Consider the following 27,101-nt stretch of genomic DNA (forward strand, 5'->3'; position numbering starts at 1 on the left):
AATTCATTTTGGATAAGCCAAACGCCCTCTGAGTTCCTAATGAGCTGCCTTGGACTTCCACCAGATATTCAAGAATTTTATTTTTATGAGAGTTTTATTTTTTATGGAATCTGCTGTGAGCCATAACTGTACCTGCTCATAAAGTGTCCGCTCTATCTTTTTGTCCTCTTTCTTTTTAGAGAGCCAGCGCTCGCACAGGAAAACGAACGACTCCTCTGTGGTTTCATCCAGGATCTCCACTTTCTCCAGAAACCAGTCAGGGCTGATCATGCTATTGTCATGGCGAATCTTGATCTTGTATATGATGCCAAGGTCAACAGCCTGTATGGTGAATGTGTCCTCCTGCAGGGTGTTCAAGAGCAGTGGATTCTGTTAACAAAACTCTCAACAGACCATCTACTAGGAAAAAGGCAAAAAAAGGAGGCTACAGAACACATATGTTTAAATTCCATATTGCTGGATGGCATTTGGCTAAAAGCTTTGCAGAAGCCTACTAAGGCATATCTGTAAGCTAAAACTGTTCTTCAGGGAAATGCTTTAAAGCCTGCTTCTGCTAGGAGGGGAGCTGCAAGAAACACCGCTTCTACAACCAGTTAGAATATTGAAATCCTGGGAGATTTTTAAGTAGACTTCCCTTTCTAATCCAGTTAGATTTGCATGAACAATCCAGATAAGTCAATCCTTGCCACCATTTTATCCAAGCAACCCATGGGTTGGCCACAGGACATCACTTTTGGTGTTACTTTCCCAGATACAGCTGAAGTTTAAGTCCCATCAATTTAACAAGTTTTGTGGTGAATTCAAGCATGTACTGTGTACATGCAAGTCAGTGGCACAGGGACTGTGGGAATCTGCAGCTCACAGCTCCAGCAGTTTCCATGACCAAGCTCATAATTTGTCCATCAATGACTTCATAGGAACATCTGCCTGTTTGCTGCAGTGCCTGTCAGCTGTAATACCCAGCTGACAACCCATACAAAGCATTTTAAGAGGTAATGAATGTGGTAAATGGAATCAATCAATTCATCCCTCATAGGAAAACTCAGCCTATAAAGGCAGTCATTGACTTGACAGATTGAAGACTGAGAAACGGAAAGTGTCATTAACCCTTCACATTTGTACCTGTCCTCTTTCAAACTTGTTGAAGTTTGTTTCGGATTTGCTGAGTTTTCTCTCCCCCATGTCCCCCATGTCTCCGTAGATATTTAGGAAGACATTGGCATCTGTCCCAGCACCGTAGATATCCCCAGTGAACACGCTGATCTTGTAGGTGTGAACTGCAGAAAGAAACAGAGCTGGTTTCTGGTCAGATGAAATATTAAGATCCTTGTTAGACACTGAATTTACCTAAGAAAATGTTCCCCAGGTTTTCTGCTCATCACTTGTAGAGGTATTAAACCCCATGTGGTTTTTCTTTGAGGTCTCCAATCCACAGCAAAGACATTTGCTGACTTTCCCTTTCTCCAGCTAATCAATGCCTGTATGTTGCTTTGATCACACAGCTCATGGTTAAAAATGCAAAGAATCATTATGGCCATTATGGGATGGGAAGTCGATAGAGGTGAGGGAGCTCAGCACCTTCTCAGACAGAGGCTCCAGGGACACAGATCTGAGAACAAGCCACTCAGAGCTGTGAATCCTTAATACTCCATCTTCCATAAACAAAGACTGGGAATTCAGATGTGCAATTACTACAGGAGTTAATGGCATGTATCTCTACAAATTCCCCATACAGACAGAGAACAGGTTTCTGGGTCCTTTTGCTGAGAGAGTATTTAATTAAGGAAGGGCTGGAGCTGTGCTGTTTAAGTACCCTTTCTCTTTAGCTTGCTCAATGATGAGACAATAAAACCTCATCATGCCTTCAGTAATGTGCTTTACTAAACCTGTTAAATACTCCTATTTTTATTTTGGTACTCTTCTCCCAATTATATGGGGAAAAAAAACAGTTACTGAAAGCATCCTCTCCAGGAAAACAGTGAGGGTCTGTACAAGTCTCTGATTACCCTGGTGGCATATGAGCCATGGAGAATGCCTCCCTGCAAATCCCAGGGCAATGCAAATGAGCAAGAGGCATGAAGTCTTAGTTAGGATTCTGTGTACGTTAACAGTGTTGAAGAAAATTGCTATATTGTCTTTTTCTTCTTTCACAGTAAGACAGACCCTATTCTGCTTCGTCATCCATGAAAGATTTCCATTGATTTCTCTGAGAAATGGATCAGAGAACATCCACCAGGACGATGTGCAGTGCTGGATTTTCTGGTTTGCCTCCTCACATTTGTCCTACAGAGTTCCAGCTCCATATTTGAGAGGCAGCTGCTAATTTAGTAATGAAGGAAGCAATGCATATTGTCTAATTAGTCAATGCATCCCTCCTTGGCCTTTGCTTGCTGGTTCTAGAGACCTTGAGGACTAAAACATAGCGTATTATTAAAAAAAGATGACCCTCAGAATACCACAAGCTGATTTTCCATCAGTGTCATTTACACCATGTCACTGCCCAAGATGTATGAGGACTCACAGACATTGAGTGTCCCAGATATTTCATATCTAAAGCAGAAGTTCCCAAACTTAGCCCTAGCTCCATGCCAGGAGAAACTTTCAACAACCCAAACATTCTATTCCGTAGATTGTAAAACTTGTTTCAAGGCTTTGCCTTCAGAAGGAAAAGTGAGTCACGTAGATTAATTAACAAATGGTAACTGATCCAAGGTAAAGCAACAGAAATTAACAAGTTAAGGAAAATGTCATGCAGGCACCTAGATATCATAGGATCATTGAATCACCAATTTGTTTGGGTTGGAAGAGACCTTTAAAGGCCACCTTGTCCAACCCACCTGCCATGGGTAGTGACAACCTCCACAGGGAATAAACCTGGTTTATCAGAGCCTCCTGCAACCTGAGTTCAAATGTTTCCAGGAATGGCTCATCCACCACTACTCTGGGCCACCCTTGCCAGTTTTACCACTTAGTTATTGCTTTTAAAATTGTCTTTAAAATCAACTAAAGACAACTGATTTTAAAGACAATTTTAAAATCAATTACCAAATGGGAAAACTTAGTCTTTCCCACTTAGCTTGTAGGGAAACTGCAGGAAAAGAAATCTCCCATAAGCTACCAGGAAGAAGGACACCAGTCTTCCTTCCAGCAAGGCACCTCTTCCCTTGGCAATGGAAAACAATCCACATTAATTCCACCCTGACAATGTTCTACAGCAAATGCAAGTCAGACTCTGAAAGAAAAGAAGCAGTGACAGAACTTATTTTCTCAGTTGAATCATCTTGTTTCCAGATGCAAGAGCCAAGAATGAAAATGGCAGCTGAATTCCTTTTGTTCTGCTCAGGATGAGGAAGTCCATGACCTCTCTCAAGGACATAATGAGCTCTGGGTGAGAAAAGGAGATCCTTTTTCTAGAGGAAAAAGAGGTACAAGCAGCTGGCCATATGGTGACTTAGGGGTGAAATTTCAGTTCTTTTTCATTTGCTTCAGCTACCAGTAAAGCCAAACACCGAATGTCACCACTTTGTACGACAAAACTCAGAGCTGAACAAGAATTTTTTCTCCTCCTGGGAGGCACTTTAATGAGGTGAAGGTGGCTGCAGTGACCCAGGTTTTAAAGGTTATGCATGTGTACCTGAAGGGCAGCAGACAAAACTACTTTAGGAGGAAAGAGGAGCATTAATTAGACTCATAGGATGGGAAAGGAAGAGGCAGAGTGCACAGGACAGGTGAAATTGGGCAAATGTAAGAAGAGAGGTTAGCACAGCCTGGAAGACAAGAATTTTGTTAGGCATCAGAGGAGATATGGAAACTAGGGTGTGGAAGTGTGTCTGTGACAGGTTCTTAAAAGCCCCAGAGGAAAATAATGACATTATTGCACAGAAGTGGCTCAGTTGTGAGAGAGGCAGAGAACAGGAAGGGAAAGAGAACAGTGGTACCAGCATGGCACTGAACCACACATCCAAATGTTTTCCTTCAAAAAATCAGACAAGTCATCTCTACCTACTCCTAGGATTATATTACCTTCTAAAGGTTCTTCAACTTCTTCCTCTATTTGCTTGAGTGTCCCATCCTTCATGAGCTTTTCAGTAAAGATATCAGATGGTACCAGTTCCCTGACAGTCTCACCATCATCTTCAGACTTTGCAAGCCATCTTTCACATGGAAATGTGACAGTTTCCGAGCCCTGGAGTAAACATGACAGAGGAAATCTCTTCAAAACAACATGAACACACGTTAGCATTTCCCTTTGAAAACGCTCTGATGTGCAGGCAAGGATTTTCAACTCATGTATGTGTGCACGAGTGTGTAGAGGCAGACCTAAAAGAGTGCACAGAAATGCATTTCCTCCAGAGAGAGGACATCTGAGGGCTCTCAGAAGAAGCACTGAGCATGCAGCAGAAAACAGGATTCCCAGTGGGTGTGTGAGAATGGCTGCATGATCCAGCAGACCTCTGCCCTTCCCAGTATTGAAACTTGTAAATTCCTAACCAGGACTGCACCATTCCTGCTGAAGCTGTGCTTTACTGAGACTCTGCAATTCCTCTTCAACCCTTATTCAGGCAGCATTTTCTTTGAAGTCAGTAGGGCTTTTATTTTTTCCTTTTTTTTCCCTGAGCTCAATACTTCATGATTTTGCTGGTAATTCAGTGACTCAAGCTGGGTTCCAGGCAATTCCCATACATGCAATAAGAGGAGAAAAATAATGATTTAATTTTTGATCTTTTGTTTTGACTTCACTTTGGTGGAAACAAATATGATTTATATCATCAGACAAAAACAATAGAACATGTGTTTTCCACTTGGTAAACAAAATTAATCCCAGACTATTCATTAAGAGCAGACTCCCATAAGGCCTCCCTTAAGATGGCAAGATGCAGGCAGCTTTTCTGCTGGGCACTCCAGGCTAAGACTCCATGAAGAGAGGAGCATGAGCCACCATGCAAGACACAGAGGCCACAAGTCTGAACAAAAAAAATAAAATAAAATAAAATAAGGAAGTTAGTTTTAATATCACAGTAAATAAATACAGAAAAAAGTCATTTTCTTTACTGACAAGCTCATAATTTATCTCTTACCCTTCACAGGGACTTTCTGCTCTTTTCAGAATACTGTGTGGCATCACTTTCATATATAGCATGCCAGTGGAGGTTAACAGCATCCCAGAGGGGTTTTTTGGGCTGGAGGGGACCTTAAAGATCATCTGGTTCCAAGGCCCCTGTCAGGGGCAGGGACACATTCCACTGTCCCAGGGTGCTCCAAGCCCTGTCCAGCCTGTCCTTGGACATTCCCAGGGATCCAGGGACAGCCACAGCTGCTCTGAGAAACCTGGGCATCCCCACCCTCACAGTCAAGAATTTATTTCTAATATCTAATACCCTGCCCTCTGTCAATCTGAAGCCATTTTCCCTTGTCCTGTCCCTCCATCTCTTGTCCAAAATCCCTCTCCAGCTCTCTTGTAGACACTCTTCATGAATAATTTCCACCTTAATTACCCTGCTGTGATTACTTACCAAGCCAATACAGGGCCCTTTCTTCACTACTTTCTCTATTTAAATATTAAATATTAATACACGGCAAGGGAAGGGAATAGATCTCACTGTAGCAGTCCTGAACATTGTTGTGACTGTGTGCTACAGCCTGGAACTGCAGGTCCTGCCCTCCCTGACACCATCAGTGGGGAGGAACAGCTTGTGCACGCAGGAGCAGATGAACACTCTGATCACAGCCAGCCTGGAGTGAGCAGGTCACAGTGTCACCACCCAGAGATGCCGGTCTGTGGGAGCAGAGCCCCTCCAAAGGGCTTGTGTGACTGCAGCAGAATCACGCTTGGAGTGCACACAGCCCAAATCCTCTGCTGCTAATGAGAGCCCATTTCTCCTCCCCTCTGCTGCTCCCCGCAGCGCTGCGGTTTAACCCCAGACAGAGATGTTTAACTCCAGGAGGAGGTTTGGAGCATGGCATACAAAATGGTGTCAAATGAAACCGGCAGCACTTCAGGTGATTTCACATCTTTTACTTTCAAGTATTATTTGTGCTACACAAGCAGGATGCAGTACCTAATAATTCCTGCCTCCTCGTTTCTGCACTGGCTGTCTGACCACTTCACCTGTATTATCTGACTGTACGCCGCGCTGATGAACAGTGCTTATCTCCACACCTGCAGGCTGGGAAGAGAGGGCTTTCCAGAACGATGCTTCAGAGCTGAAACTCTCTCCTCCTGATAGAGATCCCACTTCAGTCACATTTCTCACTGAAGCTTTCAACAGCTCCTGAACATTCATACTGCTGGCTGTATGGGCCGTTGATGCAAACACTGTTTATTTGGTAACAAGATATCTAGGGACTGGAGCGACAGCACAGTGGGGCATAATGCGCACTTACTGCAAGAGTTAATTATCTCATTATTGATAATCACCATGTCATTGCCACGGCTTTTATTGGGGTTTTCCTGTTAGTGATTGTATTAATATTTAAGCAATGTAAAGTGCCCTGGTTTATATTACCAACTATAAAATCCTCTTGCAGCCCTGAACAGAATTTGTTAGAGTCTGAGTCTGACCTAAGCTAGAAGCAGGGTATGATACTGAGCTAAAAGTCAGTGCTTTTCCCCTTCTCCAAGTTGTAACAAATGAAATATAATTATCAAATATAATTGGCATGCCAAGACTTTTTTTTCAGCACGCAACAATCCTAGTTTCCTACCCAAGTGCTTTCAATTTAATCTGAAAAGTTGCTGACCTCATTTTTTCTTTTGCAGCTCTACAGATACATCTAGACACATCTTAGCAGTCTAATCAGGTAGCAGAGCTTTTAGAAGCACTGGCAGCATATTGCTATCCTGTGGCAGGTCATAATATCCTGCGGCTGATCAGCGGCATCATGCAGCGCTCTGCTTTCTTCTTTTTTTTTCCCATGCCATAATCAAAAGATCAGCAGAATTGTGAATCTCTCCATTCCCAAGTTGTTCAGGGCTTTTCTCCCTTCCTCCCTCCTCAGGTTCCCCCCCACCTGCCCTTCAAAGCTGCTGCAGTGGCTGAGGAGGGGGTGCAGCCCCAGGACTCTCTCTTTGCAAACTGAGGAGCACCAAAGACAGAGCTCTCAGGCACTTCCCAAAGTTTTTAGTTTAAGGCCAGTGCAGAAAGAGGCAGCCCAGGAATCTCTTTTCCCTTGGTTTCCACACATTTGGGCACACCTCTCTTTATCTTCTCCAGCTTGTGACCAACAACATCTCTGAAAACACTGTATACCTGTTCATTAACCTAAGTAAGGGTTAGGCAATACACAGAATCTGATAATGTCAGATTGTCAAAAAGGTGATAAAGAGGAGCAATCCGAGGGTATTGGCTTGTGAAGAAGCTTGTCCAGGAGGATGGAAATGGGAGAAGAAGAGGGATTTTCTCACTCTGCACAACTCCCTGACAGGAGGTTGGAGCCAGGTGGCGATTGGGCTCTTCTCATGGGGAACAAGGGACAGCAAGACAGGAAACAGCCTCAAGGTGCACCAGGGAAGATTTACTCTGGATATTGGGAAAAATTTATTCCCAGAAAGGGCTGTCCAGCCCTGGCAGAGCTGCCCAGGGCAGTAGAAAAGTCCCCATTCCTGTAGATTTAAAAGCCATGTGGATGTGGCACTTGGGGACATGGGTCAGTGATGGCATTGGCAGTGCTGGGCGAATGGTTGGACTCTATGGTCTTGGAGTTCTTTTTCAACCTAAACAATCCCAGAAACAATTCTATGATGAGGAGGGTTCAAGGAAGAAGACCTGGGAGTTGATTGCGTAGCAAAGAGAATAAAACATATCCTGTAAATTTTGAAGGAGGAAACAAGATGAGCAGTGGGATCACCATGACTGATCTTGGCATTAGGAGCCACCTGAGGAGTGGGCAGACCTGAGGGGAGATAAAAGCTGACATCCCTTTGGAATAAGGGGAAAGAGTCCAGGTCTTCTGCAATGCAGCTACTGCTCCAATTCTGAGCTGGCCCTGAAGAGGTGATTTTCTTTTGAACCTCCCCAGAGCCAGATTCATCCCTGTTGCTATAGCCAGCATCTGAAAGCAGGACTGAGGGACACTTTCTAATGTGGACAGGACCAAGGTGACCAATCTGACTGCACTGTGTTAGTCTTGTTCACATGAACAGCAGAAAATCCTATCATCGAACTTGATTTTTTAACATGATTCAGAGATTTGCACTGAGAGGCATTTTGCTTGCCTTAATTGTACTGGCTCCTGGCATTTCTTTCTTCCAGGATTAAGGGACTGACAAAATTGTTCCTTGTCCGTGTTTGGCAACAACACTTTTTATTTTAAAATACTACGCCCACTTTCCACTCCTGTCCCTGTGATCCCTCAAAACAGAAGTACACAGGAAAACACGAAGCCCTCCCCCCAAAAGTAATTATTTCAGAGCCTTATCATCAACATTTGAAGAACACAACATGATAACACGCGTTTGTTGTCCCCAGATCCCCAGGCTCCAGCAAGTTTAGAGCGCATTTCTCTTCAGGGAGCAGTTTTTCACTGTTAATCACACTTTGTACACAGGAGATGCAATCCGGGAGATGAAAATGGTGGCTCCTGGGGATGTGCAGGGATTTCAGAGCCTACCTTGCCGTTTGGCAGCAGCCTCCGGATCGTCACACGGTCCAAGTGCCACCCCGAGTTCAGCCCTCCGCCGTTGTGTCCGATGCGGATCTTTTCAATAATGTCACCAACGTCCTCCAGCTGCAGAGAAACAAACAAACAAACAAACAAACAAACAAACTAACTAACTAACTAACTAACTAACTAACAAACAAGCACCAAACCTGTCAGAACTCAGGACATTCCTCTGACTGCTCGAGACCCTGGCAGGGGGCTCAGAGACCTTGGCACAGAGTCAAAAACACCTGTACCTTCGATTTTAACCCATGGAAACAATTACCAACTTTGTGGAAAGAGTTACAAGCCACAAGGGTTTGAGTAGAATGACAGTTAATTTATCACAGGGTGAAAAAGTATAATTTGGGGGTTTTTAGAATAGGGGTTCAAGAGGCAAGATGGAGGAATCTGGGCATGTCCAGTCTTTCTCCTTCTTCTTCTTATCCTTCATCTTCTGCTGTGAAGGTGACACTTCTGGATTGGTTTAGAGTAGAAACAGAGTGTCTAACATATGTTATAGGTATTGGAAAATTATTGTAAATAAAGTACACATAGTTTTCAGTATAAAATGCTAACACCACCCCAAGGGTGGTCACTGGGTCTCAACCCAACCTGCTGGACAGACCTCAGCTGGTCAGAAAGAGAATGTATTAAATAAGAGAAAATAAACAACCTTGAGAACCAGAGAACCAGAGCTGAGGAATCCTGACTTCTTCTTCAGTCACGGGGCTGGGAAAAAAGACTCTTTAATACCTCCGGAGCCATTTCAGTAACACAACAAACCCGAGACAAAACCAAACAAGCAGAACCCCCAAAAAATTTAAAAAAGGGAAATATTACAGTGTGAACAACTGGTGGCTTTTCAGACACCACTTCTCTACCTTATTTCATCTTTTTCTAGGCTGTTTGAAGTCCCAGGGGAGAAAATGTTAGTGCTGATATATCGTAGAATTATAAAGTAAAATCCTAGAATAGGTTTGGTTCAAAGGGATCATAAAGATCAGTCCGTTTCACCCTCCTACGATGGGCAGGGACACCTTCCATTAGACCAGGGGGTTCCAAACCCTATCCTTCAACACTTCCAGGGATGGAGCAACCACAGCTTCTCTGCAAAACCTGTGCCAGGGCTCCATCACCCTCACAGGGCAGAATTCCTTCCTAATATCCCATCTAACTCTGCCCTCTGTCAGTTTAATACCATTGACCCTTGTTCTATCTGCCTATATAAAGAGCGCAATACCCTCTTTTTTTAAGTCCCTTTTAGGCCCTGGCAGGGGCTCTGAGGTGTCCCTGGAGCTTCTCTGGTGCAGCTGAACAGCCCCAGCTGTGCCAGGCTGGCTCCAGAGCAGAGGGGCTCCAGCCCTGGCAGCAGCTCCGTGGCCTCCTCTGGAGTTATGCCCTAATTTGCATTTTGGCTAAAAGTTTTCCCTGGACTTCTGCTCCAAAATGGAGAGAACCTTGCTCTGCACAAATCACCCACCATATGAGAAAGGCCGGGCTGCACAGCAGCAATCCTTCCTTCATCTCAGGCTTCTCCGCATGAGTGGGAATGAAGGCTTGGAAATTGTCCCTGTACTTGGCACTGGTGAGGCAGCACCTTGAGCGCTACGTCCAGATCTGGATCCCTCAATTCAACGAGGACACTGAGGGGCTGGAGCGACGGGATAACACTGGGGAGGGGCGAGGGGAGGGACCATCCCTGGGGCAGACCACCAGGGGTACAGAGACCAGGGGGGTGAGGGAGGAACCATGTGAGGGGGAATAGACCATCCATGTTACCCAATAACATATTTTCCCAACACTCAGTGAAAACAACTAAATAACTGTTTAGTGCAATACCACAGTCCAGGGCAGGGAACGGAGCTGGGGAAGGGCTGGAGCACAGGTCTGATGAGGAGAGGCTGAGGGAGCTGGGCAGGGGCTGAGCCTGGAGCAAAGGAGGCTCAGGGGGGCCCTTGTGGCTCTGCACAGCTCCTGACAGGAGGGGACAGCCGGGGGGGTCGGGCTGTGCTCCAGGGAACAGGGACAGGACGAGGACACAGTCCTAGGCTGTGGGGAGGTTTAGTTTGGACATTTGGAACAAATTTGTCACAGAAAGAATGATTAGACATTGAAATGGGCTGCCCAGGGAGGTGGTATAGCCGCTGTCCCTGAAGGCATTAAGGGAATGAGGGGATGTGGCCCTCAGTGCTCTGCTCTGGTGACCAGGCCAGACCTGATGATCTCAGAAGTCTTTTCCAGCCTAATTGATTCTGTGATTCTATGAAACTGCAGTGCAGCTGCATCTTAAACTGCTTTTTTAAAATCACTTTCTTTTTTAAACACTTGTGTGCACTCTCTTAAAACTGGAAGAATAACTTTGAGGTTAAAGTTCTATACAAACAGCCTGGCACTTTATATTATCTCCTCTTCTGCCACAGAATCCCAATGTCATTCTGAGAAAGCGAACAGGATGATTATCTTACAAAGTTGCTACTGGGTTTTTATGCCTCACCTTATTAATTGAGTAATTTGTTACTAGTGCATTACTTTTAACTCCCTTCCCTTTCAAAGGCTTGAACAGAAAAAATTGAAATTTGCTCCTAAGTATTAGCTTTTGGTTATTCCAGTGCAAACTTTTGTGTAGCTGGCCTTCAAATATCCAAGGCTGGCTTCAGACCTTTGCATGTAGAACACTGAGCTGTCCTTCTGTCCTTGGGGCCTCAGAGTCTGATTTTCTTGGATAGAAAAATGGAGCATATCCATTTGCACCACTGGAGACTGCTCCCTTCTCTCCCCAGCCATACAGAAGCAAAGACAGCAATAGTTTTAGAAGGCTCCATAGGTCAGTGGGTCTGCACTACCCAAGGAATCCACACTCTGAACAAACTGGGTTTGACTCCAGCAGCCCTGCTCCAACTTCAGACAGCATAAGATTCACCACAAAATAATTAAACTATCCAAACTCATTTCTAAAACTCACACACATACATGCAAGTATGCATTAGGGAAAAATTATTTTTCCTCTTTTGTCCTGTCCAAATACTCATCTTTCACTGAGACTTTTAATCAATAGGTAGCAATAAAATGATGCTTGAGCAGTCAAGATCCATGTTAAAGAAGAAGTGGGCTTTGCCCTGCTCCAGGCATCTCCAGCAAATCATCACTTGGAAGCATAGCAAAGAGCAGTCTCTAATCTTTTGTGCCTCTTTTGCAAAATACAAAATGATAGAGGAAGCTAGAACCACAAAGCAAACAGACAATTCCCAGTTTGCGTTTTCTGAAACCCCTCAAATTGTTTTCAAGGTCTGTTGAAGTCCAAATTATGGCCCTACACAAGCAGGTGAAAGAAAAATATATTTTGCTTTGTTCCCATCTCCTGCAGAAAGAGGAACTGGTGAAGTGAGAATGAAGTTTGGGGACAGGTTAATGTGATGTTATAAATTGGTAGAACACACTGCATTTTCTCTCACTTAATCTAAGAAGAGTACTGATGCTTCAGATTCCACCAAAATTGAAATAAATCTTATGTAATAAAGACTTAAGCAGAACACTCGGTTTAAGATTTATACCTGTGGATTAATGCAACCTCTACTATGAAAAATTGTGTGGAAACTCCACTGAAATAAGTCTTATTCTTTGTTTTAAAGGAATCACACTGGGGATTTATTTTATGATTCATGACATGCAACAACAATGTGGGCTGCAAGTATTTTAAGAATTGGTTTAAAATTTCCCTTCAATTACAAAAACAAACCAGACTCAAAATAGAGAGAAGATGTAAAAGCCTCTGTGAAGTCAGTGTTGGTGCTGTAGCAAGGAAGAAGGGAAGGGAAGGGCATGGAGCACCATCAACAGGATAAGCCAGAGCAGGTCTGGCTGTGTTTTTTGCCTCTTACAAATCCTCAGCAATAGGAATATACTGTGAATAGGAATTGCTTAAAACTGTGGATGTAAATGAGCTCACTCTTTGATGTGCACTGGTTTACTATTTGCATACAGTTGTGCAAACACTTCAGGAAATACTTGGTGAGATCTTTCAAAAAGTTAGCTCGGGTATTCAAAAATCACAATGTCTACAGCAAAGAAATGATTTCTCTGCCTGAGGATACAGAAGGAAAAGCATTATGCTTTTAAGTATTGCAAACTGCAAGAGAATCACAGAATCATAGGGACCCACAATGATCACCAGTCCAGCTCCTGCCCTCCACAGACCCCCAGCAATCCCACCCTGGGCATCCCTGGCAGCGCTGTCCAAAGGCTCCTGGAGCTCTGGCAGCCTCGGGGCTGTGCCCATCCCTGGGGAGCCTGGGCAGTGCCAGCACCCTCTGGGGAAGAGCCTTTCCCTGATACCCAACCTAAACTGTTTCCTCAATCCTGTCTGCCCAAGAGAGTGCAGGGATCAGTGTCTGCCCTTCCTCTTCCCCTCATGAGCATGCTGGAATTGTGGTGGTTTCTCCCTTCAGTCTCCTCCAGCTGAGCAGACCCAGTGCCCTCAGCTGCTCCTCACACATCTTCCCCTCAAGGCCCATCACCTCCATGTGCATCTTTGGATGCTCTCTAACAGTTTAATGACTTTTTTTATATTGTGGCACCCAAAAGTGCCCTCAGCACTCGAGGTGAGGCTGCCCCAGCCCAGAGCAGAGCAGCAGAGACTGAGCTGGGTGAGTCCAGTGAGGAGCAGAGCAGTGGTGACACATCCTGGTCAGGATTTCCACTCTCACTGTCATTTTGGAAATGACCTCTGGCCCTTCCTGAGCCTGGAAACTCATCCTTGGTGCCAATGGAGGTGAGGAGGAGGAAGAGGCAGGGGCTGACATGACCTTCCTCATTTTGTGACCTCCCATATCTTTGCAAGACTCATCTCAGGCATTATTAAAGCACTTTCTGTTGATTAGATAAATTTGATGGTTTCACAGTACAAGAATAGAGAGGACTGAAGGTGTCTATTGCTGACCGCTGCATGTTCCCCAATGCCCCCCATGCTTCAATCTTACCTCCACGATGAACTGATTCACTGAATTCCTTTCAAAATACATCCTTTGCTCTCTCTTGTTGAGGCACAGGGATTTTTGCTGAGTGCAAATCCCATCACTTCCATAAAGAACAATGAAGACATCTGCATCTGTGCCAGCTCCAAAAATATCACTGGTGTACACTGTGATCTCGTAAGGAACAACTGGTTTAGGAAATGACAGAAAACAGAAACAAGCCAAAAGGAGTTAGAAGCCAGCATAGCAATGCCCCTAAGGAAAAAAAAAATTAGTGAAACAAAAAATGAGTTATAAATCTCAACAGCGAAAGAGGAGAGGGTACCAATCATACACTTGTGGTCAGTTAAATTATCAAGTTGGTCCATCCTATGAGAATACAAAGGAATTCCCTTTCATAAGGAAATTCCTTTTCTTTATAAAGCAAATTGACCTTGATATGAGTTGATGTAATGAGTTTTTAGGTTAATCATATGACATTCAGTATACTTGCCATCCAAAGTTACTGAAACAAGATTTATTTCAACAGCTCAAGAGTTAAAGCAGAACATGAATTTGCAAATTGTTGAGCATTTAAGAAGATGGATGAAGTTAAGACAACTGGAGGCAGTGAAAAATATTCAGGATAGTCTTATTGACAAAAACGTCCTAATATTTCCATTACTAAACACATGACAAAAATCCATCACAAGAAAGTTAATAATTCCTCTGTTCCATTTTTCACTTGGTACCACCCTCCCTGAAACTCTGAGTCAAACAGGTTAAATTACAACTCAGAACCATGGTGAATGCAGAACAGTAATGTTCAATACCATAAATACTCCCCTATTCTTTTCCTGTAGTTTCTCCAGAATGTCCCATGACCTCAGGATGTGCTGCCTCCTTTTGTTCTATTCTATCTTCACAGCTTCTCAGTCCTGAGTCCTGCTGGAGTATGACTCAGACTTGCTCAGGAATGAGGCTGACCCAGGGATATGGGAACAGGGGCTCTGCTCCTGGCTCTGCTATGGGCTTGCTGAATATATCCTCAGTTTTCAAGGTGAGATGGTGTTCAGCTCACAGAGTAAGAAACAGGTTTAGATGCCTGCTCATCAAGGTGTGTGCATCTCCAGATGTCAGCAATAAAGTCAATAAAGTGCAGAAACACTTAATCAAGGAACAAAGGCACTTTCCTTGGGATTAGCTGAATCACTCCCCAAATCCATGATCAAATAACCATGATGGCAATTCAGACATTCCACTGTCATGAGCACATGTGGTGTCAGGTGTGCCAAACTGTATCCTGTCCCAAACTGTGTCCTGTCCCAAACTCCTTTAAATCCTTTCTGAAATCAAAGCACCACATAAGGCTTGGGCATCACTGAACAGCTCTGCAGGGACCTCTCCTGCCTCAGGAAGTGGCTTTCCCTCAGTGCCACTACCCACAGGCACAGCCTTCAACACCAGGATTCTGCCACGATATGCTCCTGGCCATCTCTCTCCCATGCATCCCTAAAAAGCTTCCATTCTTTCCCATCCCTCACTACAGTCTTGTCAGCTTGTCATTCTCACCCTCCTACTCTGCCACATCTTCAGTAGTTTTTGATCTTTACATTACAGCAGCTTGCACTGTGTTTCAGAGTCAGCATCTCTGTTAGGGTAGGGAGAAATCTCTCAGCACCACCTCTATTACTGTTGGAGTAACTCTGATTATCCATATAAGACACTAATCATCCATTAAAAGCTCAGGCTCTCTAAATACAGCTCTCAGGAGGCCACAGATGAAGAAGTTTTCTTCTACAGAGAGTCAGCCTGGAGATACTCAATATTCTTCCTGCCCAACCCAATGAAATCTGCTCTGCTGTGCTGCAAGTAAACTGGAATAGTTTCTCCAGAATGTAAGAAGAGGGGGAAAAAAATCCTGCATACCAAAAATCACACACTATGCATTATGAATTAAAAATTATCCTCTCTGCTGAAGGCTGTAGCACTTGCTCTTGTTGCTTGAATATTAACATCAGCTTAGAACTGAATCAGCAAAGCAGCGCCCTAACAAGGTCACCAACAGCACAACTTTCAGCTGTCAGATGCCCAATTCATTTACATGGCACTTTTAAAGCTGTATCCCCACAGGGATGATTTTAATTGGACTGTGGATGACATGTTTTCATCGTGAAACAATTCTGGCACGAGTCATCATAAAACAAATCAAGCCAGTTGAGTTACCTCTGGCAAACTGAAACCCACAGGTTAATTGCTAGGAAACCAGAATGTAGTAAACAGCACAGTGGGGATGGTTCAAATGGTGAAAAAGCCTAAGCTGACAGCGGGCCTGGTGCAAAATGTTTGCCAGAGAGTCCTGACTGCTTCCAAAGGCTGGATGTGGACTGCTGACAAAAATCAGGATAACACGAACTATGTGCTCAAAGGCACAGCATGCCAGAAGCTCCTACATCGTTAAAATATTCAGTATTAATAAATTATATAGTCAACATCTGCATCAAAATATGTATTGATTGGGATAACATGGAAAAAACAGAAGGGATGCATGTATTGAGTCTCTGAGGTACAGTCACTCCTGTAAAAGGTATCACTTCATCTATTAATCAGTTTATTTTTTCTGATACAAAGAAATGGAATACTGCATCCAGCTCTGGGGTGCCCAGCTTAAAGAGGACATGGAGCTGCTGGAGGGAGTCCAGAGGAGACGATGGAGTGCTCCAAGAGCTTGAGCTCCGGAGCCAGCCTGGCCCAGCTGGGGCTGTTCAGCTGCACCAGAGAAGCTCCAGGGACACCTCAGAGCCCCTGCCAGGGCCTCCAGGGGCTCCAGGAGAGCTGCACAGCCCCTGGGGACAAGGCAGGCAGGGACAGCACCCAGGCAATGGCTCCCACGGCCAGAGGGCAGGCACAGATTTTGGCACATTGGGAATTAGGAATTGCTGGCTGGGAGGGTGGGCAGGCCCTGGCCCAGGGTGCCCAGAGCAGCTGTGGCTGCCCCTGGATCCCTGGCAGTGTCCCAGGCCAGGCTGGATGGGGCTGGGAGCAGCCTGGGACAGTGGGAGGTGTCCCTGCCCATGGCAGTGGGTGGCACTGGATGATCTTTAAGGTCCATTTCAATTCTGTGAATTTACTTTGTCTTCCATTGGACTGACAAAAGTGCAGAAGGGAGCAAAGGGAACCCTTTCTTCTGCTCCAGAGAGTTTGGATAAAGAAGGTTAGACATGAGAAATAAAAATACCTTGATCAAAGAATAGGTGAAGCACAAAGACATGACAATGGCAGATCTTCAGAGAAGAAATTATTTCAACTTACAGGCTGCAGGGATCTGAACAGGGGAGGGACCTTCAACATCAACCTCTGTCTTCATAGCAAAAAAGAAGGAGGCAAAACAGCTGATGGCCTTCCTTGTGGTTATTCCTACAACTACTTATGAAAAAGGAAACTGAGGCAGAGAAAGGGAGTTTGGGCAGCTCTAAATTTTGATATCTAAATAAAGAACTTCAGGCAATAAGGCTTTTGATACCTTCAGTGCATACACTAGGGATGAGAGGGGAAACTGCCTTGGTGTGAAATTTTTTAGCTCTTCTTGTGAATGACCAGGGAAGAACCTGTCAGGCAATCAACTCCCAGGTGTCAGACCTCATCCCTCATCATTGTGGCATCCAACCCAATGTTAGGAAAAGGTAGTTCTGACAGTACCCTGACGGTAAGCAAAATTCATCAGCCACTTGAAATGAAGCAGATCAGAGAGGGACAAGTCAAATACAGTCCCAGGGCTGAACTCTGCACACTGTCAAAGATGCTTAAGAAAGGGAAGCAATGAGAAGGGAGAGGGCTAAAAAGTAGGCAAAATATTGCATTTATTTCAAGAAAACCATGGTGTCTGATACTCAGTATTCTGCAAGCAGGAAAAGAAGTTTCCAGAACTAAAGAGTTTGAGTTGCCATAGCAGACTTGAGTTTATACTTAGAAGGAGCTGAGTACGGGTAGTGTTTACCCAAAAAATTAATTTGGAGGGGAGTGAAGAGTAAGGAAAAATTGGAGAACGCTAAAAAAGGCAGACTGGTGCAACGCTTTTAGAAAAGCACCGCACTAAAGAAACTCTGGAAGAGGGTCTTTCAGCAAGAGAAGAGTGTGCAATGCCAAAGACACTGGAAGAACTGAGACTTGGAAGCAAGACCACAGTGTCTGCTTTGGCACCAGAAATGGCAATATTAGAATGGAGCAAGATCAAAGGGAAACTGGAGACAAGAAAGACAGCTTGGAATGAGCAGAGGACTTGGAGGGGATGGGGAAATAGGAAGAAAAAGACAATCATCTGCATCCACATGACTTCTAATTATTCTCTGATTTGGCAAACGCAGTAAATGTTAATCTAGAGCACCCAGTGGAACCTTCTTGTAGTAATTTGAATAGCTGGCATGAGATCTACTTTTAAATTTCCCAAAGCCAGTTCGAGGGAGAGGTGAAACCTATAAAACTGCATGAGATAGTGAGATTTTAATCTTCTGTAATGACGGGTGTATCCTGGGGAAATGGCATTCTGCTCACATGGGATGTACTCCACTGTCTGCAGTTCTGCAGGGAAGATGATTCTCTCAACGGCTCCATCATCCTCAGATTTATCCAGCCAGCGGCCACAGGGAAACTTGAGGCACTGTCCCAGGGATGGGGCATCAATCTCCACCCATTCCAGAAACCAGCCAGTTGAATTACCTGTGGTGCAAAGATAACAGTGAATAACCCACCAAGCCTTTGCAGACAACAGCAAATGAATCACTGCACACCAGACCGCCGAGAAATAAATCTTTCTGTCTCTTGCCAAAGGGAATGTAGAATATATGGCCTAAAGATCATTGGATGAAATTGCCCAGGATTGAGGTAAAATGCTTCACATTTCTATAAGTGTCAGGCTAAAGATGTACACGTGGAAATGCTAATTACTCATCACTTTTATCAATTGGCCTCTGTAATAATACAGAGCAGTTATCAATAAACCTGTCATTTAATGACCCATAGGGGAAGAGATCCATGCATAGCTCCACTGCCTTCCTTGTTTGTAGCAGATACACAGAATTCTGTCTAAAAAGCAGCCAAGACTTTATGATCAAAATACCACCAAAAACTTAATAAAGAAGTGAAACAAGCCTATGGGTCCCATGCAATAAAAAAAAAAAATATGGGGTTTGGTGGTATCTGTGAAATCTCACTAAAGATGTGGCTGTAGAACTATAAAGACTTGCAGAGGGAGAGGATGCAAAGCTGCAAGTTGGCACCACTGACCTCCTAATGTCACATGGGAATGGAATCAGCATCAAAGTTAGTAGCAGCAGCAGCCAAAGTGACAGCAAGGATCTGTCACCAAAAGGTAAATTACGTTTGGGGTCTTGGAGGCAGGTTATTTTATACAGCAACGCACTCTGTGCACTAGAAACACTGCATTACAGTGCAGATTATCTTACCTTTATTGTCATGGCCTATCTTGATTTTTTTCAGGTCTCCAATGTCCACAGACTCCACTGTAAACTCATCTACCTTCCCACGCTCAAATTTGTTCTTGTTAAACTTTGAGGCCTTTAGGCTGACTATCCCTGTTGTGGCGATGCAAAAGGACATTGTTCAGCATGTGAAACAAATCCTCTGGGAATGTCAACAGTGGGACGAGGGAAGGGGCTGAAATGCAAAAATTGGCTTTTCATCTCAAGATCTGAGCTTTGTCCCTCCCTCTGAGCCCAAGTCTGTATCAACACCCAAAATATATAGAATTCCTCCCTTGAATGATCCTCTGGCAGTGCAACAGGGACGATGTTGTCGTGCTGTGCTCGCAGCTAAAGAAATCAGTGCTACCCATCAGTTCCCTGTCACTCTCACAGGCATCCCAGCCGCTGCACACACAGCTCAGCTGCTTCCAAGAGGATTTGCTCATCAGCTGATTAAATACTTCTGGGCCACTCAAAGAGGCAGAGGAGGGTTGGGTTTCAGGAGCATGCTGATTCATTGCTGAGGAAAGCAAATCATCCAGTGCATTCACTGCTCAATAATGTAGTCCCAGTCAACTGTGCTGTTTCTATAATTGAAATTAAAACCTTTAGACCAGCAGCTGGTGCAAATCAGCATCGCAAAGCTTGGCAGTGATTTACAGCAGCTGGTGCTGTGCTCCAAGTTACCACGACGTGAGCACCGACTGCGAGAACACAAAGTCACTCTAAAAGGAGTGAGAAATGGGTATTGGGGAAATGAAAAGAAACCAAGACCTGTCTTTTCAGGTGTCAGACAGAGAGCTGCTTTCCTTAACCATCATTTGAAGCCATACCTGTATCATCTTTACTTCCATAGAGTATGATGAAAACGTTGGCATCTGTCCCAGCATTCTTCTTGTCCCCCGTTTTCACTTTCACTGAGTATGTAGTGGATTTAGCTGCCAGATAAAATATCTTAATTTAAGAGTGTGATGTCCAACCAGGAGTTAACTCTACTCTTGCTTGCATAAATGTGTGCTTGGTTTGAGTTTTGTTTTGACTGATCACAGCCATGCTGTAATCTCTAATTCCTATCCTATGCTCTGGTAGCCCTTGAGGTGAGTTGGGTTGTCTGGTTCCAGAATTTTCTACTGCCCCAGTCACTCAGCACATTGCCTGCATATCTACAGATAAGAAATGTGCTCAAGCCTTCCCATTTGCTTCCTGGGAACCTCTAACCCTCCTCAAAGCTGCCTCTGACTGCAATATTTCAATTAAAAAATCCACCTACCCCCCCCCCCCTTTATTTAATTTGTATCAAATAATACATGTGCATATAACACATACTGGAAATTGTGTACATTGACATATACAGTTCATATTCACAAGAACACCTTTCAGAACAGCATTAGTAGGGATGTTTCTACTGCACCATCATCTAGAAAGTAAACTAATAAAAAAATCTCATGGAAAAGTCTAATATGGTGTTCACTCAGCTGCTATACTCAAGATTTCCAAAATGGAATGCTTCCTCCCTAGCTGGACATATCTTTCCAAAAGAAAAAAGTTAAAATATTGGGCACTCAGCAGCTTGCTGAGTGTGTCTCAGTGACCCAGGAATATGTCACTGCTCTGTGGTTACAATGCAAATTTATATACAAATGAGGCAAAGTTGTTTTGGAGGACAACAGACACAAGCAGGAAGATGGAGAATGAGACAAATTTGGGTCCCTTCTCTTTCGCTGGGTATGTTTCCTCTCTGCTCAGTTTTATGTTGGAACATTTAACCATTATAGTCCATGATGTGAAATAAATGAGATTTATTCCTTAGATATTAGCAACCAATATGCATTTTAGTTCAAAAACAAGGACTGAACCTATTACCCATCTTCCAAGCTTTGTCACTTGGGGTCCAATCTTGCAAGATGATTAAAGCAACTAAAAATGAGGAGGGTCCACTCCTCACAGTTTGACACACACTTGACACTTCATTCAAGACTGAAAATTTCATTTTGGGGCAAAATTACTCCCAGTGCGTAACTGCTACTGCTCACTGCTAATGCCCTCAGCAGCACTAACAACCTGGTTTCTTTCCAACCCCACACTGGAAGAAATTCAAGGCCAACATATACATTGCACCTTTCTGTTCCAGGCCCAAAGTTGCAGGGGACTGGCCCTCATTTTCCGAATCTTTCTTTACAAATGCTTCATCCACTGGGACCAGCTCCCTGGCAATCTGACCGTCATCTTCCTCCACTGCCAACCACCGCTGGCATGGAAAGTAATACCTACAAAACGACAGCAGCACCCGGTACTTACACAGGACTTCACAGGCTTTAAAAATATAAACAAGCACAGATCAGAGGCTACTTGAAGGAAAAAACAAAAAACCCCAACAAGATTACTCAAGGCTGAGCAATACATATGTTTTCATCCTTGAGATCTGGTGTTGTGGGAGCTGAATCCATAAATAGGTTAGGGAGCACATACTGCTAAGTGCTGTTTCTGGGCTGCCAGCCCCACATGGTTGATTCATTTTAATTTCACTCCCAGAAAGAGTTCAGTAACTTGAAGGACCTCCAGACTCCCAGGCATTTTATGTTTATGAAGACTGAACCCATCTTGTCCTGAAGAGTGGTCCCACCCATCAGAGCATTGTGCAACTTTTAAGCGTGTGATTTCCAGCAAGTTCCAGCTCGAAGGCAAGCCTATATTTCATGTTTTGAACAGCCCGTTCTTTGCTCATCCAGCTGTCTGTGGAAATCATGAGAGTTTGCTTAGATCAGAATTTGCTTTTGGCCCAGATCTTTGCATTAAGTAGAAAGGGCAAACAAAACTCAGAGACTTCCAAAGTGAGGCCTAGAAGGGAAAAGCTTGAGTGGAGCCTCTGCTCCAGGAGGGAGAGATGAGCCCGTCCCATGAGGAGAAACAGAAAAAAGCTGAGGCTGCCTTCCAAACACTGCTGGTTCCCAAATTACAGAGGTGCTGGGACAGCAAACCCCGCCATGGGGACCCCAGAATGGCCCCACACTCTGGGCCCACGAGGCTCCCAAAGGATGGCAATTCCCTGAGGAGCTCCAACAAGGCCCTCCTGCATCTCCTCTGCCTCCCCAAGGCTCTGCAGGCCCCTGAGAACACAGCCCCTTTTCCAACCCCATGGAAAGGGCACAACAGGCTCCTCACGTGGTGCTCTCCTTGAGGTCAGTAATCTCCACCCTCTCCAGGAACCAGCTGGGTCTGGTACCAGTGTTATCGTGGCGGATCCGCAGCTTCTTCAGCTCACCCAGGTCGATGGCTTTGATGGTGAACACGTCTACCTGCACAGGAGGCAAGAGGCAAATGACTGTGTTTCCAAGAAAGGAGGAAAGAAATGGCCAAGGGTAATCATCTTTTTTGCCATTAAAACATAGCTATTTGTAAGTTCTCTTTGTACTCTTTGTGTGGATGTACGAAAATAACTACAGAGCTCTGAGGTCTCCCATTAACACACTCATGTTTGGCTCCTACAAGGCAGTAACAGCCCTGGAGCTGCTCCCCCCTTCATTCCTCTCTTTACCTCGTCCCATTTTCAGCTTCCTGTAAGTTTAACACCTCTCTGCTAAATATCATTACTTTCAGGCTTAGCATTTTCCCACAGATTGAATCTGGAACCGGACAAAAACCATGTTGACTCCATGGAAATTCTCCTGCTCACCTCTGTGTAGAATCTTCCAATATCCACAGTTGGAAGGGATCCACAAGGATCACTGAGTCCAACTCCTGGCTCTGCATGGGACAGCGCCAAAATACAGCCCATATGCTTTATTTAAAATATTTCAGAATTTCTTCCTTTTGTCATTTACCACAATCAAGAGGATCATTTATTAACTGTGTTAGTGTGACAGGATGGCCCTTGTTATCATAACAGTTTAAACATCTTAATGTGATTAATATGTTGGTAGACTTTGGGTTTGTACTCGCCAAAGTAAGGAGCATTACATTTGCAGCTTGGAGCTCTTCCCACTGAATGAAGAACCATGTGCAGGTTGCAGTTTCACCAGTGCCAAGCTCATAAATCACAGCTAACAGCTTATTTAACAACCTTAGGGCTCTTTTTTTTTGTGGTTGCAAGTTTTCCACAGCTGTTTTTTGTTTCTATAATTTTTTGTTCTTCAGAATTGCTCCTTGAAAAACTCCTGGCTATAACAGTAGATTTTTGTTAATTGTTCATAAACTTTTTATAGCAAATACTCAACATACAAGAGATGATGTTTAATTGGATTGGATTATAATGTAATTACAGCACACTGTGTAATATTGCTTTTATTCCCTGGCTGGTTGGGTAGAACATTTAGAATAGTTTTTGCATCTAAATATCTACATGCTTGAACTTCCCCAAAAATACTCTCCAACATTAATTCAAAGTTTGTAAGTTTTAAGTATTCCTGAAAGGAGGCATTATTACCAGAATGCTTACAGGAAGCAGACGCAGAAAGTGGCTCCAACATGGAATTGGTGTTCAGCGTATTATTCAAACAAATCTCCCTTGTAAAATGTTTTGAGGCATTTTGCTTTATATAATACATTTCAGAAATAAAGCATTTTTGAAAGAAGTGAGAAGAAAGTGTATCGAACGGCCAGCACATCAACCGAGAGAGCCCTGCCAGGCTCCTTCTCGCTTGAGTGAGTGGAGTTCATGCATTACCTGTCCTTTCTCAAACTTGTTGAGGTTATTTGACCTTTTCAGCTGGCGCTCACCCGTGTCTCCTCTTTCCATGCCATAGATGCTCAGGAAGACATTAGCATCTGTCCCAGCCCCCCACACAGTCCCAGTGAGGACGCGGACTTCATACGTATTTTCTGCAAGTAAAATAGCAAAGGCAGGTCAGAAGGACCCCTGAAATGGCCGTATTTCATCAAACCTGTGGCTCACCACAAAAGTATGTAACCCCTGAAATGCCAGCACAGAAAGAGTTTGCCTGAAGTTTGTTGGCATCTATATTAAAACATGAGCAGCTCTGCCTTCCTCCAGCCCCTCTCCTTGGCCATAACAGCAGTTACATCTTGCTAAACCCTCAGTTGCAGTGGGACCTTCTGGGACCGATGATCCAGATGACCTTTGATGAATCCTGTGGAAGTCCTTTAGGATATTCCAATTTCAGGCTGTCTCCTCTGTGCTCTGCCTTAGTTTACCCACCATCCTCTTCCTCCCTATCTTGACCCACCACAGATCCAGTGCATGCCTGGGGCAGCAGGGTGGTTTTGGGGGATAAATGGTCCTGCCAAGTGTGGTTATCATCCTTCATGGAGAGGCTGGATGGATACACACACCCACACACACCCACAGACACTCTTACAGATTTCCTGTGGTATTTATTTACCCTCCAGGTCAGATTCTCCATCAGGCACCAGCTCCACCACGAGCTCCTTATCCCCTTCGTCCTTAGCCAGCCAGCGGTGTGCCACAAACGTATAGACATCCATTCCTTCTCCCTCCTTGGTCTCCTCATTCTCCACATCAGACTTCTTCTTCGTGTCTTCATCAGAGTCCTTTGTTTTGGCGGCCAGGCGCTTCAGCGTGACACTCTCCAGGAACCAGCCGTCCCCAATGCCTGTCCCGTCGTGGCCTATGCGGATCTTGTAAATCTTGCCAACATCTGCAGCCTCTCTCTGCCACCCAGGGAAAGTCAGCACCCAGAGGGATAGAAGACAATCTTAATTTCATAAAGCGCGTTCTTAAAAAGGAGAAGCACGGCCTCCGTCACACAAAATATCTAAGCAGGGACAAAATCAATTTCCTAATGCAAGTTTACACTTTCCACCCTGCTTTACTCTTTCATACTTCCCATCAGCAAATCTCATCTGAGCAGATTAAGCTGAAGACATTCAGAGCAGCCATGGTGAGGAGAGGAGCTAAATCCATATTTATTGGGCTCCCTACTTCCTCATTGCTCTCCTTACCTGTATTGTCTCCGTGTTGTCGCTAAAGATGAATATATGATAATACCACACCATGTTTTTACAGATTCTCAGCACATGAGGCATTTTGAAAATTAATAATAAGATGCCTTTCATACTCAGCACCGGATATGAACCCAGCAAGAAGCAATAATGGTGTAGTGAAAAGGCAGTTAACTCATTTAACACGATCTCTGACACAGACTGTGGGTTTGGAGTGCCCTTCTCCCTCCTTCTCATCTGCAAAATTAGAGAAGTATTTCCTCACTGTTCTGGTGAGCAGAGAAGATACAATCACTGGTGGTTACAGTGCTTCAGTGGCAGAAGGCTGATCAGTAAGAAGATTTACATCCCTCCAGTCAGCACAGCAGACACAAAACCTTCTTGGTTTAGATTATCTGTCTGGATTACTACCTAATGAAGTTGGATAGAAGATCGTACTCCACACAATCCTTTAACAGCCCATGACTTGTTTCTGATGATTGCTTATGCCGTTATGCAGTGTTTATGTTATAAAACTTGCAAACATTTGCTTCAGGCTGAAATCTGGCACTTGGCATGTAAGGTTTTAGTCTAGAAGCGTTTTGTAGATTAAAACAAAATCAATTGCACACAAGATGCTTATCAGAAAACTGAAATTGATCCTGCTGTCCTGACATAAAGAATGTATCTATCCTAACACGGATTTACTCTTAGATTTACTGTAATCATCCTGCATGCCTTGTCCATGACTGATGGCATTTCCTATTATCACGTAGCTCACAGAATCTTATTTTTGCCTGTGTCTTTTTGTAAACATTCATATAGTGAAAGAGATAGACGATCTATTTATTAATGCTCTAGAGCTTCTGCCTTGTATGCTTATAAAAAAAATTCACAGAAATGGGCATAATTTTCAAATCTGGCAATAAATATCAGAGAGAGGATATAAGCAAAGCTATGTAAACAGAGCACTGTACATATGGCTTTATTATAAATCTTATATTGGCTAATAGCTCTTACTCATAAATTTTAGAAAGCTTATTTCCTTTAAAATCAGAGAAACCTAATCTTAAAATTATAGAGAGTTTTTAAAAAGCAAACATTTATAAGGTACTATTCATTTCAAATCCCCAAAAACTCATTAAAAATAGATAAACATCAGTAACTCCATTCGGTAAAGCAAGAAAATGATGCAGGAGGAGTTGAACTGATCTCAAAAACACACAGTATAAAACTGGTGAAACTGTGGACAAAGGCACCTCCATTTGGCCACTGACAGCAGGAAGGATATCCCAGTCTTGATGATTCAGGGCAGCTTCAGCAATTAGCTGCAAGCTTAACTGTGCTGAGATGGATCCAGCCTCTGTGGGGCTGCAAATTCTCAGGAATACTTAGGCACTGCTGTAAGCACATGTGGCAGATGTGCCTTAAATCCTGCTCCCACCTGCACTCCCTGCTTCACTGTCCAGAAGTTGGTCTGTCCTTCCCCACAGAAGGATGTGGCTCTGACAGAGCACCCTGTCTTTGCTCTGATCCCACATCAGGGCAGGCGCTAGGACCATTCCTGTCCTGCAAACTGTGGTTCCTCTGGGCAGAAACCCCAAGCTAACAAGGCAGAAGGGAACATTGGTCCCAAAGGAGAGGATCCTGACCATGTTGTGATCCATGCTTGCTGGGCAGCCTCATCAACCCAGGATTATCTTGCTGGATTATCCAAGTCCTGGCTCACTCCCTAGAGTTAAGTTGGAGGTTCCTCACCCCTCTAAACACTCCCTTTGCTGCTGGGCTGCTCAGAAAGAGGTGTGGGCTCTGCAGTATAAACCTGAATTTTTAAAAAGCTCTGAATTCTGACCATCCTGATACCTGGAGGACTGAGCTGTGCACACAGTCCTTGAGTGTCAGGGCTGTGCAGTGTCTGCTGGGACAGTGTTACAGGCACTGTAAAATCCATGGGGCATTCACACATTCTCAGGAATTACAGCTGCAAACCTCTGCAGGGCTGACATCTCTACCCGTAGTTAATGGTGTGTGTGACCACAGGCAAACCTGGGATTCCTTATATTCTCATACAAAGGTGTTTTATCTTTCCCCCAGCTACACAATGAGAATTCGCAATAACACACCGCCCAAA

At 44.1% G+C, this 27,101-nt stretch overlaps 1 protein-coding gene across 1 annotated transcript in view; it reads right to left on the reverse strand.

The window, feature by feature from the left end:
• LOXHD1 (lipoxygenase homology PLAT domains 1) overlaps window positions 1–27,101 on the reverse strand; it is a 79,808-nt gene that overhangs the window by 50,877 nt on the left and 1,830 nt on the right. The window contains exons 4-14 of the mRNA XM_059491857.1: window positions 24,412–24,700; window positions 23,736–23,890; window positions 22,235–22,368; window positions 21,191–21,339; window positions 19,906–20,010; window positions 19,055–19,183; window positions 13,620–13,801; window positions 8,611–8,727; window positions 4,024–4,186; window positions 1,123–1,277; window positions 133–342 (exon numbers count right to left, since the gene is read on the reverse strand). Coding sequence (XP_059347840.1) covers window positions 133–342; window positions 1,123–1,277; window positions 4,024–4,186; window positions 8,611–8,727; window positions 13,620–13,801; window positions 19,055–19,183; window positions 19,906–20,010; window positions 21,191–21,339; window positions 22,235–22,368; window positions 23,736–23,890; window positions 24,412–24,700 — 1,788 coding nt within the window. The remainder of the gene's footprint in view (window positions 1–132; window positions 343–1,122; window positions 1,278–4,023; window positions 4,187–8,610; window positions 8,728–13,619; window positions 13,802–19,054; window positions 19,184–19,905; window positions 20,011–21,190; window positions 21,340–22,234; window positions 22,369–23,735; window positions 23,891–24,411; window positions 24,701–27,101) is intronic.

Source organism: Ammospiza nelsoni, chromosome Z (assembly GCF_027579445.1).
Source record: "Ammospiza nelsoni isolate bAmmNel1 chromosome Z, bAmmNel1.pri, whole genome shotgun sequence".
NCBI classification, from domain to species: Eukaryota; Metazoa; Chordata; class Aves; order Passeriformes; family Passerellidae; genus Ammospiza; species Ammospiza nelsoni.